Genomic DNA, 17,983 nt, shown 5'->3' on the forward strand with positions numbered 1-17,983 from the left:
TCCTTCACTCTCCCCCCATCTCCCTCAACTAAATCACTCTGTGTGTGTGTGTGTGTGTGTGTGATGTGTGTGTTTATGTGTGTCTGTGTGTGTGTACATGTGTGTGTTGTCTGACAACTAGATGTGTATGGATGTTTAGTGTGTATGACTCAGGAGTGTTAATGAGGATACGTCTATGAGTGTGTACGGCTCCTAATGAGTAAGTCCTACTGAGTGAGAAAACAGTGTCTCAGCTCTCGTTATGGATGCAGCGTATGCGTCTGATCAATAACATTAACAATCCCGACAGGAGATCGAGTCTGGCGGACAACCCTAACTGACCGTTATGAGAACATGATGAACTGCGGACAGAGCACACACTCACACACACACACATACACACACACACACATACAGATACATATGGGCAGCCTCTCTGGACAGCCAATTACCGTTCCTCATAATCCACTTGCTCCACACACAGCCGCTGCCATCCACCTGAGTACAGTCGGTGAACAACCGACAGACGTCAGGATGTATTTGTGAGTGTGTGTTTGTGTGTGTGCGGGTTGCTGAGAATGCCAAAGTTCCCTCCAGAATCCACAAAGATACCCCGTCTTAAGCACACAGGCCCCCTGATCAGATTAACGTTGGTAGTTTACCACATTTCGCTGCACTGGCTGCACCTGTTAGGAACTGTGGTTTATTGAGTCGTACCTGTGAAGATGAACACTGTAGAATCGGTTGAAAATGGAAAGAGTCTTCAAGGTGTAAATAAGGATTAGCTTGGGTGTTTTCAGAGTCAGGAAAGAAGCCTAGCGAGCAAGAAAGATGTGAGCAAATTGAGGATATAGAGCTAACAAATTGTGACTTTGTGGTTTGTTCAACAAAGAAAAACATATTTCAACAAGACAGATTTCACCTAAGAACAAAGTGATAGAGGTCATCAAGAGTTCAACTTCAAAATGTTTCTGATTTACCACTTCAGCTTCACTTCAATTCAATTCAACTTTACTCCTCTCTGTTAGAACAATTGTTTGCAGCAGCTCACCACGCACAGTGTAATTAATCTGGACAAAAGCTCTGGTGCATTCTAAGCTTTTCAACGTTGAGCTATATCCACAATATGCTCAGAGTTCTCGAGCATTTTCATGTAAAACATACACTTAAAAATGTCAGTACCACTCCATTATATACAGAATACCTGCTGATCTGAGTGTGTGTGTGTGTGTGTGTGTGTGGGGGGGCTGATCTTTAATGCAATCTCTACATCGCCCATTATCAGCAACCCTTCATCCAATGATCCAAAGACAGATTCTGTTACTAATCTGATATCATTAAAAAAAGTAACTAGAAAAACATTAAGGAAACCTTTTGCAATTGTGTAACAACATAATGTAATCTGAAAACTGCTTAAAAAACAATGCATCTGATATCTGCTGGTATTCTGTCTATAATGGAGTGCAATGGAAATTTCAAGGTGACCCCAAACTTTTGACCAGTAGTGTATATGTCATAGAAGGAGTGTAATTGTATAATTGGAAATAGCATTGATAAAAGCAGCAGAAGGTGCACAAAAACACCAAACCACAAATTGCTCTGATCGCAGCTGCTTCATTAACATGTTGAGATATGTCACCGAACAGTTAACATAACGGAGGAGATGATTGTCTGTAGATGATAAACTAGGAAGGACACCCCCATAAAGGTGATTGAAAAAAAGGGTTTAAGGAGTCATTTAACAATCAGTGGTGGTTCCAGCTTCTAAAAATGAAGATTTTTTATTATGTCATTATGAAGGGATTTTTTTTTGTCGGGTTTTAACCCTCCTGTTGTCCTCAGGTCAAATTTGACCCTTTTTAAAAAAAAGTCTATATATCAAAAATGTGACTTTCTTTCAACAAATTGTCCAACAAAATGACGTGAATGTTTCCATACTACGTTCTTTAGTGTTAAAAAAGATGATCAGTTCAATACTTTCAATTGATTTCGGGGCTTTATTAGATCTTTCAGCATTTGAAAAAAAAAATGATAGAAGGTTGAAAAAAGTGACAAAAATGCTTCATAAAACGTGGGGGAAAAAAACAAGAAAAACTCAATGGAGACATCAGAAAACAAAAACAAAAACGTTAGGCAATGGTGTTCTACATGAAATTGAAAACCCTTTTGGTTGTATATAACAGATTTCTGTATTAGTGTTTTTGTCCTTGCTCCTCTCACTGGTTTAACTTCAAAATGTTAAATGTTTAAAGCAGGCATGGGGGGGGGGGGGGGGGGGGGGGGGGGGGGGGGGGGGGGTCTCAGGCGGGGACAAAAGTGTTGTCACTTACAAGGATTTAGCAACATTTGCATCAAAATGGGATGACAGTTGTGGGTTTGTATGCTTAAATTGGTAAATCCACAACCACACGGTGACGAAGCAGATTAGAGTGTTTCAGTGTGTAATTATTCTTATAGAAGTAGGCAAGGCCTTGCATGGAGTATGGAGTTGTAACATTTTAATTTCCTGCAATCAGAAACACGTTTCTGTGATGTCACTCCTCTCATGCTCAGTTGCATTAAAACTTTTTTTCCTTGTCAGCCAATGATCATTTTGTAATTGAAGGTAATTAATAACCATGCTAATGAAAAGGAGTTGAATTAGTGGATCTGCCAGGAAAAAACTTCAACTAAATACATGTTTGATCAAACTAAAATAGCATACTGGGCTAATTAATGTAGCCTACTTGGCTTCATGATTTCATGCGGAGTTGCGACTTCTACAGCAACAGTAAACCTAACGAGATGTTGTTTTTTTAATTTTGAAATATGGGGGACGATTTTGTATTTTAAGGGACCGGTGGCAACCCTGGCCCTGGAGCATGTTTACATGATCAGTGATGTTGTTGAGATGTAATTTACATGTTGGTTATTCGCTTTCACTTAGCTGACGCTCTGGAGCAGCTACAGTTATGTGCCCTGCTCAGGGACACATTGGTGGAAGATTTGAAGCCCGGTCTCACACACCAAACTCATGTGTCACATCACCACCCCTCTTTGGATTTGTACGATTCTGATGCCGACGCGGTACTATTAAAACGATTCTGACTCCTAAACCGGTTCTTGACAAAAATGACATCAAAGAAAGCCTCTTTCATAAAGTTTTCTTTAAATCATTTAAAAAAACAAATCATTCATCAACAATATAAACAATAAATATCATCAACAATATATTAACGTTTTAAAGTACTTAAATAAATAATAAGGAAACTCCAATTATTTAACAATGAATAACAGCTAGACTATTAACAAGTAACAACAAACTAAATGATGAGTTGATATGCTAACCAGAGCCCAGAGGGAAAATCTGGCGTTTTAAAAGCAGCCTACTTTTAAAGTAGCTAGGTAACGGTAGACTACAGAGGAAGTGTGATATTTTTATATCTGTTTCGGAGTGACAGAGGGAAAATATTTCAGTCGACACATTAAGTGGAACCAAAATGAGGAACCAAAATAGGCGTTCTAATCCGGTCCGATTCCTACCGGTTTTGGTACCCGACCCTAGTCAGGAAGCCTACAATTTACTGCCCGGCCCAAGTTACAGCTGACCCTAACATGGGCAGTTAAGATTGCAGACTTTGAATAGAGCACTGAAATCACTACAGTCATATTCAATGCTTCTTAAAAGACACATTATCCGAATTGTCAAAGTCAAACAAAAATCATCTGATCATCAGGCTAAACATGTCTGCACCACCATTGATATGTAAAACACGGAATCAAAAATGACCCTCGCTCTCTAAATGATTGACAAGTGTGACAGGTGATTCTTAACCTCAGAAACAGCAGGGTCCACTCAAGGTCCACTTACTGGAGCGCCGTCAGTCTTCATCAGATGAAGATTTTGATCCGATGAACAAGCGGAAAGAGCAAAGTCATGTTCTTCCGCTGTTTGCACATCGGTACTGTTTCTGAGCAGGACTACATTTAATCCAGTTGTATGATTATGATGTCTCCAACAGGCTGTTGCTACTGGTAACAGGTTCTGTCACAGTTCCTTAACAGTTTAACTGACATTGTTACATTCTGCCACGTGTGAGATGTGTGACTAAGCAAATATTGACACAGGTATCTTTATTTACCCTACTCCACATATGCCCTTGTTAGAGCTTTTATCCTTTGGTTCTCTGCTTGTTAGCTGTTTTGTAAATGTTGGTTTTTCAAATTAGAAGATAACCTTTTTAGGACCAAGCAGGCCATGGGCCTACTACCTGCCCAGGGACTGGGTCACTAATAGACTTATAACTAGCTAAGTAGGCCTAGTTAATAATTGCCGATATGCTAGTCACCAGGTAGTAGTATGTTGGTGTTGTTTTTTACACTTGTGGACTAAGTGTATTTTTACAAGATAAATCATTGTGTTGTAAATTTCTAGTGGAGAATTTAAAGGAATAGTTTGCAAATTTGTCACTGTAAGATTCCAGGAAGTTACTTCTCCTGGCCAAGAAATATAGTTCAGCACATAGCTCAATATACAATTGTATTCTTTTTGCTCATTAAATAAACAACATATAAGGTGTTAATTGTGGCTTCAGAGGTTGATTATTTTACCTTTTCCAGGCTTTATTCTGGTGGCTTTATATTGACTGTATGAGCGAGGCAATGATCGTCTGGTTAATGGCAAGGAAGGACATTAGCTTATTTCCCACAATGCTGTGCTGATGCTTTAATGTTATCCATTCATTGGTGATACTTGCATCAGAGACGATGTAACTACAGTTAATTTTAGTTACTGTCGGCCACTAATTTATTCAATAAGGATGTGAAGTGATATTTGATTTAATTTTTTGTATTTAATAAAAAAATTATGCAAAATATAATCTTAGGCTTTCTAGCGACTTTTATTATCAAAAAATTGGGAAAAGTAACACTGACCCCTATAGCATAGTCATCGGGTGCATTACAGTAGGCCTATAGTGCATTAAAACATAGAACATACTGTATATAAAACTACATCCCATAGCCTGTATGAACAAATCTGTATGAAAAAGAACACAGTAGGCTAGGATACATAAAATAATAAAATATTACATATGACAAAAGCCAGGAAATAAAGCAGTAGTCAATACAAACTATACAGTGAAAATGTTTAAAAGCAGTCCAAATTAGACTACTTTGCACAAGGAGTGTGATTGTTACTTGTTAAACATTACACTCGCGCGCACACTGAGCGCACGAGCAGGTGGAGGTAGCGCGAGTCAAGTGCAGCTTTCAGCAGGTGCCGTCCCGCGTGAGCCGGCTAGGACGAGATGAAAGACACAGCGGCACAGCGACTCTCACTCTCACTGTCTCTCTCTCCGCGCGAACCCCCCACTTCCCACCTTCCTCCCCGCTTCCCTGCGAGTTCGGTGAGGTAGATTTGTAGTGACAGCAGCGGGTGCATTCGCCAGTCATTCCCCATAAAAGGTTCCGTCTGATCAAAGCCCCGCTGCGGCAGGGAGGCGGCCCGCTATGTCGGTGTGTGTCTGCGTGTCTCCGGTGTCTCGCAGGGTTGAGGCGGTTTTGAAGCTTTAACAACACAAAAACCCTCTCTCTCCCCGCTATTTACATTCGAGCTCCGTTTTGCCTCGGCAGTAAAACATTGGTTTTATTCCCTCCGCCTGTAGCCCGTGTGACAGGCCCGGCTGCATTAATCAACTCGTCCCGCTCAGAGTCAAGGATTTCTTTAACTGGAAGAATTAAATCTCTAAATATATTTTAAACGGAAGTGTCTGACTGAAGTTATGTTAACAACCCCCCCCAAACCTAAGGTAGGTAGGGGTGTGTGTGTGTGTGTGTGTGTGTGTGTGTGTGATGAGTAGAGAAGATTACCGGCTCAGTGCTGGGGGAATCGTACATACCAAAGCAGAAAAGAGCCAAATGTGTTGATATACGTTTACCAATCCGGTGTCTCATGCACAAACACTTTAGAAGATGTAAAAGTTCGCTTTTTCCAAAATGTAAACACTTAAATATCAGGAAGACGCCCCCGCAAACTGAACTTTTAAGTTACCTGCCAGCCATATTTCCAAATTTTCCATATTTATGTGTTTTAAATCACCAGGAAGCCCGAGCATCCTCACTTTACCTCCTCATTAACATCAGTCTCCCGTCATAAGCAGACAGCATTCTTCACCATCAATTAAGCGCACAGGTATCCAAAGCCCGTCTACTGCTGACACATCTTGGTACAGAGGCCGGGATGCAAATGCAAAATATTTTGGCAATGCAAATTTGTTGAAATCTGTTATAAAGGAGTAGACTGTGCACCCCCCCCCCTCATTGTTATTATCTGCAACACAAAGCTTTCTATACATTGATCTTTTCTCTTGCAATAGGTTCAGTCCCTGCTGAATTACACACAGCCCATCAACATTACTTGAAGTTGTTGTCCGTGCATCAAGGCAGATGAGAATAGAGTGTAAAGACACACAGAGACAATACATTAACTACTCACAGTCCCGGAGAGACATACACAGTGTCTTTTGTAAGACAACAATGGAATTGAAACTACTTGAATTATGTGAAAGCCCTAATCTTATTATCTTTATTGCGGTAAGGTCAAAACCTTATTCAGCCAGCAATTTCCGTGAAATCTTTCAATTTATGAGACTATTTTAAAAGCCCTGTTGTTCCCAATTATGAGCAATGGTGTTCTACATGTGAGCAATAATATTGTATGTTTTAAACACTTTTGGTTATTTCACACGACAGATTTCTGTATTTGTTTTTGTCTTCGCTTCTCTCGCTGGTTTAAAGTAGGTGGGGCTCATTTGAAGAAAAAAAAAGTATTGTCACTTATGAGATTTAGCAACATTTGCATCATAAGTGAAGACAGTTGTGTGATTGTTTGCTTATAAATAGCCAAAACTGATCAAACCACAGCCACACAAGGATGAAGCAGATACGAGCATCTAACTTTAATTGTTGCTCCTAATTTCTGAATAAGGAATTGATTACAAAAAACTATTCATCAGCTTATTTAGTCACACATATTTATTGTTATCCATGTACAAATAAAGATACCTATAAGATAAGCACTGAAACAAATGATTATGTTCATTACTGTTACTGCCAATTAGGGCTGGGCAATATATTGATACCGCGATATGAGACAACATATCGTCTTAGATTATGGATATGTTGTAATATGGTAAGTGTTGTCTTTTCCTGGTTGTAAAGGCTGCATTACAGTAAAGTGATATCATTTTCTGAACTTAACTGACTGTTCGAGCTGTTCTATTATTTACCTTTACCCACTAAGTCATTAGATCATTTCTGGAGAGTATTTATCAATAATCTCATTGTGTTAATAACATTTTGTTAAAGTACTATACAATATCGAATATCGAGGTATTTGGTCAAGAATATAGTGCTATTTGATTTTCGCTATATCGCCCAGTCCTAATGCCAATAATGTAACTGTTGTGTCTATAAAATGTCAGTAAATAATTAAAAATGGCAATCACAATAATGTCCTACCGCTTTTCCAAGAAAGACACGAAAAAAAAACCCAAAGAGAAATACTGTTGCTGATGTCTCACAGCATGCACCTGCAACCTTGTGTGAGTGTTGTGGCATTTATTCACGTTGGCTTCTCCTTGATCTACGGTCGCTTATTTGTACAGGATGTTTGTTTAGTCAAAAAAAAGTGTCCGCAAAACAGATAGATAACCCTAAAATGTCTTCAAATGCAACAGTCCAAAACCCCAAAATAGTCCATTTGCTCTCGTATTAGACTAGAAACTGTAACCAGTGTATTTCTACAATAGGTCTCTTTGAAGGGCGAGAAAGAATAGCCAGCCAATGAATGAGTGTCAGTGTGGTCATCATCATCATCATCATCATCACACTCTTTAATTCCAACAGTTCGTAAGAAAACAATATTACAGCGTATATAAACATTAGGATCACTGTAGCTCCTCCGAGTGCTTAAATTAAGCTATGTTACATTCGACTCAGTCACAATGCAGACAAGATGCACCTCAAAGTCTAGAAAATCATAAGAAACCTTTCTTTACAACGTTACTCTATAATTTAAACAGCTTCGAAGCAAGATTCCTAAGACTCACTCACATACTGCATCTGACTCTCTCATCAAGGCAAAGTGGTGCTAGTATGTACAGTCGGGTGTCTGGTGTGTGTGAAGCCGTTGTGATGAACTTGAAGATCGGGTTACAGATGGTGTTTTACGGATTTTACTGGGGGTAGGCCTCAATCACCATGGCGTGACCCTGAAACACACAATCCAAGTTTGTCAGGAAAAAAACAAATAAATAAAAAGTTAGATGGTCTAAAAGAAAGAAAGTAGAATGAAAGCGATGTCAGAGTTAAAAAAAAAAAAACATCTGAGTTTCCCAGAATTGTTTAAAAAAAAAAAAATGACACTGAGGTCTAAATTCCCCCAAAATGTTACTGAACGCTTTAAATTGTGAAATATTTCACACTTTTTAAGACCATTATGTATGAAATTTAAGACACAATATCTGCTGGGCCCTAAATTCAGTGTTTTCAAACCAAGCATCTCTAAACTTGCACTTCCCCAAAGCTGAATAATAAATTGTGTTTTATATCTTATAGAGAGAAAGAGACTCGCTCCAATAAGTCAAAGCTGATTGGCTGCAATAGAAGTGGCATGTTGGTCTCATTTGTAGTCATAATATATAAGAAGTTATATTTGGACTAGCCACAGAAAGAATTACAACACCACGGAATAACACAAAATAAGAGCATTAGAGGTAGAGTTGCATAGTTGTAGGGAAATCAAGACCTGTTTAAAACAACATAAGACCTAGAACCTACTTAACGGAATATATGTAATCTAAAATTAGATGGAAATGTTAGATACTTTTTAAAACCCCATGAAAACAGTCAGACGTGGCTTGTGTGATTACCTGTCCTCCAGCAGCACAAGCCGCCACCAGTCCGTACTGTCCTCCCTCCTTTTGCAGCCGGTGTGCTACCGTGGTTACCAGCCGGCAGCCTGTGGCACCGAACGGATGACCCAAAGACAGAGAACCTCCCCACAGGTTGAACTTCTCCATGGGAGGAGCTCCCACCTACACGCAAACATACAGACACACAATTATACTTAGTAAAGTAAACTTCTTACTGTAAAATCTAAATTTGACTGGTAATCTGTTGCAGTATGACCAGTGGCCATCTTTACCTTTGATTTCCTGCCCAGGTACGTCTGACCAAACCAATCTGAGTCCAAAGCCTTCATATTTGCCATTATCTGGCCCTGGGAAACACACACAGATACATCTACAGAGTTACCATAGATACCAGAAAGAAAACATATTGATTTTAACGGATTCAAAAGCGCAGGACGTGAAAGTAGACCAGTCAAATCTTCCTCCAACATTGATGGCCATGAATAACACAGGCCGTGACTGGGATTAGGGCGGACACAGAAACTGGAAGATTCAAGTTCAAATCATGCATATCTGTAACTTGAAATATCTTGAAGATTGACAGGATATATTCACCCACCACTACACAAGGTCACACAGTCGTACCCCATCCCCACCCAAATAATCTGTTGCGATAACTTACTGCGAATGCCTCGTGGAACTCAAAGACGTCAATATCACTCATGGTCAAGCCAGCACGTTCCAGGACCTTTGGTGTACCGTACGTTGGCCTGGAAAAGTTAAACAGGGCGCGATGTGAAACAGAAATCAAAAGAGCAATTCACCTCAAGGTTAGCTTCAACAGTTCCCTCCCAAATCGTATAAGAAGCCCTTGTTTTTCAAACGTTGCTTTTTTCCCCCTTTTTTTTAGCTAAACCAAATGTGTAAACTCACCCCAAAAGTAGCTGATCTTTGGGGTCCTGGGACACGTAGACAAAGTCTCTGCCAAGATGCAAATATAATATGATCAGAACATCTGAAAGAGCATTATTGGAGAATAAGTGAGGCTGCTCTACCATTAAAGAGAGGGTGCAGATACCTGAGGTAGGCTTTAGGCTTGTAACCCATAGCCAACGCTTTCTCTTCAGACATGATGAGTGCAGCAGACGCACCGTCAGTCTGAGGACACGCACAAACAAGCAGCGATTTTAATGCCAGGGCAGCTCATGAATGGTTCCACTTGTGAGAAAAAAACTGTTGAAAGAGAATCTGGGGAGCCAGTTTGAGCAGGGCTATGCAAATGTGTTTCATTAATGCATTACAAAATGTAACCAGAAATTCTTAGGATAATACTAATAAACAATATAATTAAAAAAACAAAACAAAGCCAAAGTTGCCCAACAGTGTTTTGCTTCAGGTACTTTGTAGCGTTGTTTTTGTGTTAGCCTGGCTCCGCCTTCCTACGTCCTTCCGTTCAATATTCATTTTCCTTCAGGGCGACGTCTGGGGTTTTGGGTTTTATTACCGGTCCAATCAGCGAACGGAGGGAGTGTCGACGTTGAGGTTGTGCGCTAGTTTGAGTTGTGGTTCCGTAATGGCGGCGGAGAAATATCCAGAAGTTAAAGCCCAAACAAGAACAATCTTTGCATTTTGTTGTGGTTTTGTTGGTGGCCATGATGTTGTGGCCCTCCTCCCCACGGGGCTCGGGGAAAGTTTGATTTTCCAGCTCGCTCCATTCGTGGTGAAGGAGTTGGCTAAGGCTACCGCTAACGCTAGTGATGCTAAGCCAACGTCACGGCCAAACATTAGCGATTGGTTATGGTAGAACCAGAGTGACTACTGGCAGGTCCAATAGTTTTAAACTTCAACAGAGGACCCGCCTTCAAGGAAGTTACCATTTGTCAATGGAGAGGGGCCAGACTCTCTGGCCAGATGAAATGTACCAGAGTCCAGTAGGACCAGGTTAGGAGTGTGTAGCTTTGTGCGTTTGTTTTACACACAGTCAAATAAAGAATAAATATGCTATTGAACTGGAGGAATTAAGGACACCGAGTGCTGCAGGGCCTGATGTGTGTGGGCTTACCAGGAAGGAGGAGTTTGCGGCGGTGACTGTGCCGTGAGGTTTAATGAAGGCGGGCTTTAGTTTGCCCATTTGCTCCATGGAGGATGGGCGGATGCCGTTGTCCTTGGAAACAATATCACGACCTGGTGACGACAAGCACAGGCAAATGACATCTACTAGTTAGTACAGTATAACCACCAAAACCATCCATAACATTCCTGACAACTAATACGATGTATTCAACCATCCCTAGTCTGGAGCAACGGAACAAACCCAGAGCTAGCCAGCTACTCGCTGACAACGGCAAGTTTTAAAGAACACTTGGATTATGTAACACAGCAGGCCTACTTGGTTCACTTGTGGAATTATTGTTAAGATTTCCAAAGAATATGTTTACTTTCTAACTGGGACGTTTTGGGACCAATTGGCTGGGATTGATGTGGACCAAATACACACATTAACCATGTATCCAGCTAATGTATTGTGTTAATAGTTATCTACATTTAACATTTTATATGGCTTTTTTTTTGCGGGGTGCAAGTGTTCCACCAAAACAAGTTCCTTCCCGAGACCATTTTACAGAGCGGCCGTTGCTGTGTCTGGCGATTAGCTCCGCCCAAGACGATTGTGAGTGTTTAAAAAAAAAAATCTAAACAACCCAGAACGTATTTTTCTCCCATACCAGAATGTATGTGTGGTGGAGCCGGACCTTATCTCCACAGCCCTGTGGAGATAAGGTCTGGCAATGCGAGACTAAACCATCCCTAACCCCTGAGTGGAGCCCTGTTTACCTGGCACTTTAAAGGAGACGACATCCTGCAGCAGGCCGGCGTCCTGGGCCTGTTTGGCCAGAGTGTGTGATCGCAAAGCAAACTCATCCTGTTCCATTCTGGAGACCCCGAACGCAGCAGCCAGACGATCAGCACTGTGGCCCATCGTCTCAGCTGTGGAGAACTCAGCCACAGCCGGAAGCTACAAACGCAAAAGAAAGAAAAAAAAGACACAAGAACTGTGATTTCTGATGCTGCAAATCACTATCCTGATGTCGTCATACTCAGATTCTAGTCAGAATGAGTCTGATTCCGCTCCATCGGGCTGTGATTATGGGGCGTGTTTCAACCAAACCAGGAAAGACAGAGCCTCTGCACCCAATTGGATAGACCTACAACCAATCAGAGCAACGCATAGACCTACAACCCATCAGAGCAACGGATAGACCTACAACCAATTAGAGCAACGCATAGACCTACAACCCATCAGAGCAACGGATAGACCTACAACCAATCAGAGCAACGGGGTATGTGACGTATTTTTAAATTTTGCCAAATCTCGTAGAAAGGATGGCAAAAAATGTTGTGGGCGGGGCTAAGTTCGGCTGGCATCCAGGCTGCCGAATCACATTTAACAAACTGAAAGTGGTAAAACTCTTAAGAGATTTTAAGTGAATATATACCTCGGGGGAGAGATGTGCCAGCCGGATACTGCCAATCAGACTGAGCCTCTGGCCAAGGGTCTTCGCCCTGTTGAGGGACAGCATGGTCTTTCTCATCTTGCGGCTGTGACGGATTGGAACATCGGACATGAACTCCACCCCTCCTGCCACAACAGAGTCACACTGGCCTGCAGCAATCAGACCAACAGCTGGAGAAAAGTACGGAGAAAAGAGAGCCAAACAATGGTCAACAAAGAGGAGGAAAACCAACAACTGTAATGGCAAGAGGACACATCTGACCTCAGCCTCCTGCTGTTTCCCCATTCACTGTCATAAGACATCTGTCTAGTTTTTCCTAATTTTCCTCATCTATAACATGCCAAGATGTTGTGTTGTGCTTCGTCTTTAGCTCAGCTTGAGTGCTCGTTTGTTTAGTTTTTCTGTTGTCAAAATTAAAATGCATTTTTAATACTTCCAATTGATTGTCACAGAGGCAGCATACAGCACGACAGTCCTCGTTTTTTCCCCCAGCTACAATGTAAGACTATGGAGTTCAGGTTTCTCTGAGAGGCGATAAATGCCATGTCAAATGGTAGAGACTTGGTGTAGAGATTACTTTTCCTGACATACCTGAGGTCATTGCCTGGTTGGAGGAGATGCAGGCCATGGTGACGGTGTGAGCTGGGATCTTGTCAGAGAAGCCTGCACCCAATGCTGCCTGAAATCACAGTCAAAAATAAGGAGATGCACAAAACAGGAGCTCCAAAATAGTAGTAATGCTTAGGACCCAGGCTTAAAGAAAGCACATGTTTGTGTGTGTGTGTGTGTGTGTGGGGTCACCTTCTGACATAACAGATCTTTCACTTTCTGTGTATGTGGCTCCTGAACTGCTGCAGCAATTTTGTAAGTCGGGAAATGAGTGTGAGCACGATGTGTGTTTTGTGTTGTTGTTTTTTTGCAGTAAAGACTGTGACTGCTTGTCTTTCTGTACAGGTGCTGGCCTCAGGAGAGAAAATGTGTGTATGTGAGTGTGTCGTCTACTTCTATCTTTGTGAAGACCAAGCTGAGTGCCACTTCCAGTGAGAGATAATACCTCTCTTGCTACATTGCTGGTTTTGACCTCCTGAATGACTGTCCCATAGATGATGTAGTCTACAGCATCTTTGGGTAAGCCCGTCCTGTGTAGCAGACCCCTAGGGAAACACAAATGTTTTTATTTTCATTCCAATTTTAAATCACAGTGGCACTACAAAAATAATATTTGAGAACCTTGATTTATTTTTAACAAAACACTCCACCCCCTTCTCACAGCTCTGTCAATCTTCCCCTCTCTCTCTCCTTTTGTCTGAACTGACGTGTTACCGCCGTTCTACAGCCGAGTTACATACATGTAACGCTTGTCTTAACGGCTAAACCGACAAAAGCCTTATCATTGGTCTATTACATACTATGGGTCATAGATTTCTAGACATTCTTCAGATTGTTTCTGGTGAAAAAGAAAATAACTTCTGTTTTAATGAACACTATAGGATGGAACCAGGATCAGTTGATAGTATCAACAATATATAATTGTACATGTAATTCACTAACATAAAAGCGCTGCTTGGTGGCCACTATTTAAAAAAATAAATAAAGTGGCATCAATGTCAGCAGACTGTACCTCGATTTATGATGTCAATTAAAACTCTGATGGTGGATTTGTTGGTGTTACGAGACCATTGACACACAAAAAACACAACGTATGAAAACCACTTACTGCAGAGCTGCTCTGGCCAAGTCATGGGGCATTAGGTCAGCATATCTGTAAACACAAACCAGAAAGGTACCTTCAAGATAAGACACTGTCTCTGTAAATACCATTTCACAACACGCTGTCCCTCTTTCTAAACTTATGCTGGCCAGAGGCTCCAGCCAGTGAACTTAACAATAGGAAAAGAGCCAGAGACGTACGTGGTTCCAGACAGCAGGAAAGGGGTTCGAACTCCTTCCACCAGAACTATGTTCTTCACACCAGGCCTTGCCAGTGTCTTTTTGCTCTTTGTCTGAACTAAAAGAAAAAGAAGACAGTAACAGGCAGTTATCCTCTGATAGTTGTGAGCTGACCTGAGGATTGGGGCGGGAGAAAGGGGGAGGAGGGACTGAGAAGTTGTCAATATTTTTTGGCTAAGTCCGGAATCTTCACAATCCTACCTACAGCACCTTTAATATCAAAGTTTCAACCATTTCGATTCCACTTAGACAGGGTAGTTTTGCATAGGTTCTGTCCAGGATAAAAGGAGGCTCACAATGTTCAGCCCACATTTTAAACAGTGGGATTACCAAAAGACTATAATCTGGATTGGTCTGTAAGTGATATCACTTAGAGTAAAGACTTACCCTGAGCCTGAAGCTGAGCTGTCGTACTTAGAGAGCGTGCCCCTGAGACAGACAGAGAAAAAACATTCCTGTGTTACACATTCAGCATCAAACACATATGATATGTAAGATATAATGGCTTCCTGAGCAGAGAATCAAGTCTATACTATACAACAGCATTTTAGATGACAGTGTTGAGCAGTCTGAATGTAAAGACCAGACGTCTGTATTTGAGATTTTAGGAGATGATCACCAACCAATACACTGATTACCAGTTCGTGTAAAGTTACAAATAGAAAGGCTAGCATCAAATGAACAAACATGACAGTGGCTAAAGATCACAGTACTACTTTATACTGTATGTATTCATAAATTCAGCTGTAGTTCCGACGCGCTCTCTATCTATCTATCTATCTATCTCTATATCTTTCACATTAATCTGTCAAACAAATAATAAAGAAAACATACCCAACCACACGGCCCGGGAAGGGCGGACAGAGCCGCTCCACATTGTGTTCAGCAGCATTGAAGCCATTATGTTCTACAGAGAAAGAAACTGTAAGTGTTATTACAAAGTAATCACAAGTGTTGTGATAAAATAACACAAATAACATTAACAGTATCTTTTTTTTTTTCCTCAAGCAGAAAAAAAGAAGACCATTTAAACTGGACTGCAAACACATTTATATCAATGGGGGTAGGCTAAATGACAGAAACCTCTATCCCATGCAGAAAACAAGGACAGAAATTACAGCAACATATTTACACAGCATTTTGCCTATACACTATGTTATAAATAAATGTACATAGTGCGTTACTCTTATCAACAGAAGACTCAGATCATTTATTTCCTTCACATATGTTTATCCATGCACCATCTATCTAGTCAAATTCCTCATAAGTGTTACTTACCTACTTTTTTGATTCTGATACATGTTCTTACATTTCCCATACAGTGTTTGCCAAAGTCTTGGCTTTCCTTGTCTAAATTCACAATGCTGTTCTTATTTCATATATTTAACGGCACATTAACCCATGGAGACTATCCCTTTTTACCTTCATTTTTAGCTGACACTGGTGCCTGGAGAGTGACATAACAACACACTACACAGCCTCTCATGTTGGCTTACTCTAGATCTACCTCTGTAGGCAAAGGGTCAACTAAATCACATTAACTAGACATAACAGTAAAGGCTCGCACGATTGTTTATATGATTAAATCATTTGACGTATAATTACCCCCAATATTCACACTCCATATAATACTGTGGAAATGCAATGTTACTTTGCTGTATATCATTAGAAAAACATAACTTACATAGTGATGGAATGTAATTAAGTACATTTTTCTCTGGTACTGGACTGATTTTTTTCACACATATTTCTATACTATGCTTTTTACAGCTACTATATTTCAGAGAGAAATATACTTTTTACTGAACTACAATTATGAGGCAATTTAATAATAATTGCATGATACAGTCTACATGCAGTTTGATATGCTCATATGATATCGTGCAGTATGCAACCAATCTACCCAGTAGTATTAAGTATCTGAAAACATTAATGCTTCTGTATTATTAATACGTCTAACATTTTGATTTGAGGACTTTTAGTTGTAATGGATGTATTTTAGAGTTTACATTTCTACTTTAAGTAAGAGAGCTGAGTATCGTTACTTCTTCCAACGCTGACCTCAACGTTACCCGTACCCGATATATAACTAAAGACCTAGCTAAAGGGATTTAAGGCTCTACTCTGGTATGTATTATATACATATGCCGTGTATATATACACCACAATGTCTTATTTCTGTTATATTATGTAGGTCAGTATGACGGTCACCCTGCCCAACACCCTACCCTGCCTTTGACCCTTCACCTAGATTCCTATAGTAGAGAATGACAGAGACAGAAATGCCGAATCACGGGACTTCAACAGGGTCCTAACTGTCTACGCATCGATACATTACGTGGTTCTTTAAAGTAACGTTTACAACAACCAAAAACACATGACTGAAACATTGTCAACAGTAAAAGCAGGCTGGACGCAAGCTGCAAGCTAACGTCAGCTAAGTAGCTACTAGTTAGCTGAAGTGTCCATTCAAATGTGAACTAGCTATTTCCATAAATATATCGTGATACGATCTATTCCGCTATGCTTGGGATGAAGAAACGCATTTAAAGAGTTCATACCGTGTATTTTCTCTGTCTAGTTCTACTATTAATAGTTATTGTTCAGATGTAGCTTACCTAGTTTGAGTTCTGTCGTTGCCGAGACCTCTTCCCTGCTGCCCAAACTAACCTAACAGCCAGCGCCACAGTGGACTACGTTTTGAAGGACCCACCAGTGTGTTAGCTGACTAAAATATGCCTGAACGAAACATGGACAAAAAAAGGAATGGTTACATACCGGCTCTCGTTTAATCATAAATTACAATAACAGAATCATATAATGTATTGTTTTTCTAAAGAAAAACACAGGAATAGTTAAAAAGGATAACGTATTTATTGCAAGAACATTTTATGCGGCGTCAATATTTCAGCGTGATTTGAGGTCCTTAACGTGTTATCGACACTTCTGCGCCCCTAACGTTCAGAATATTAAATCCAAGTTTGCAACTAGAAAATATCCTTCATTGTCAGGTACGTGATACAACATGAATAATGTCATATTTATTGAATATTAAACAATTGTAATGCTGGCACATTTCTGTTGGGTACCAGCTGTTAAAGTTTGCTCTTATTTGAATTATTTCATTTATTGTTGGATAATTTAACATATGATAATTTATCACAATCTAAATCTGCAAAGTAACTATGAGTAGGCTAAAGCTAAAAAATACATGTAATGGAGTTCTGTAACTTACCCATCACACACAACCCCACAGCACCAGCCACAAGAACTTTTATTGTAATTTTCTTTACACAAACATACACTTACTTGGCTCACACGCAAAAACTGCTGCTAAACCAGCTTGATTTGTCTAAATGTCCTGTACATAGGGCAGAATGTACAATAAATGTAGAGGAGTAAAAGTATAGTATTAATAAAATAGAAATACTGAAGTACCAAAAAAAGTGTACTTAAGTACCGGTGTTGCGTTCATTCCACTGCTGGTAATGTCTACCAACTGTGAAGACTATTTGCTTGAAGTATTTAGTAAATCACTCAGTCAAGGAAAAAAAAAATGAAACAAACTAAAATAATTGCCAACAATTTGAATTAACCGTTTAAGTAAATCTATCTCTGGTTTCAGTTTGTCGAATGTAAGTATTTGCT

The 17,983-nt window shown here is 40.2% G+C and overlaps 1 protein-coding gene and 1 long non-coding RNA gene across 2 annotated transcripts in view; one reads left to right on the forward strand and one right to left on the reverse strand.

Moving 5' to 3' along the window:
• Positions 1–3,523, forward strand: part of LOC117961549 — a 13,399-nt gene extending 9,876 nt beyond the window's left edge. The window contains exons 2-3 of the long non-coding RNA XR_004660432.1: positions 1,729–1,733; positions 3,310–3,523. This is a non-coding gene — a long non-coding RNA (uncharacterized LOC117961549). The remainder of the gene's footprint in view (positions 1–1,728; positions 1,734–3,309) is intronic.
• A 3,995-nt stretch (positions 3,524–7,518) lies between these two features.
• On the reverse strand, positions 7,519–17,055 carry hadhb (hydroxyacyl-CoA dehydrogenase trifunctional multienzyme complex subunit beta). The gene is made up of 16 exons (XM_034900307.1): positions 16,959–17,055; positions 15,170–15,248; positions 14,723–14,764; positions 14,297–14,393; positions 14,103–14,147; positions 13,440–13,539; positions 12,977–13,064; positions 12,368–12,555; positions 11,706–11,886; positions 10,936–11,057; positions 9,952–10,031; positions 9,807–9,854; positions 9,556–9,643; positions 9,167–9,241; positions 8,892–9,056; positions 7,519–8,231 (listed from the first exon to the last, which is right to left on the reverse strand). Exons 2-16 carry the CDS (start codon positions 15,234–15,236, stop codon positions 8,196–8,198), a joined length of 1,422 nt encoding a protein of 473 aa, XP_034756198.1. The 5' UTR covers positions 15,237–15,248; positions 16,959–17,055; the 3' UTR covers positions 7,519–8,195.
• Positions 17,056–17,983: the final 928 nt, after the last annotated feature.

The sequence above is a fragment of the Etheostoma cragini genome, chromosome 18 (assembly GCF_013103735.1).
Source record: "Etheostoma cragini isolate CJK2018 chromosome 18, CSU_Ecrag_1.0, whole genome shotgun sequence".
Lineage (NCBI taxonomy): Eukaryota > Metazoa > Chordata > Actinopteri > Perciformes > Percidae > Etheostoma > Etheostoma cragini.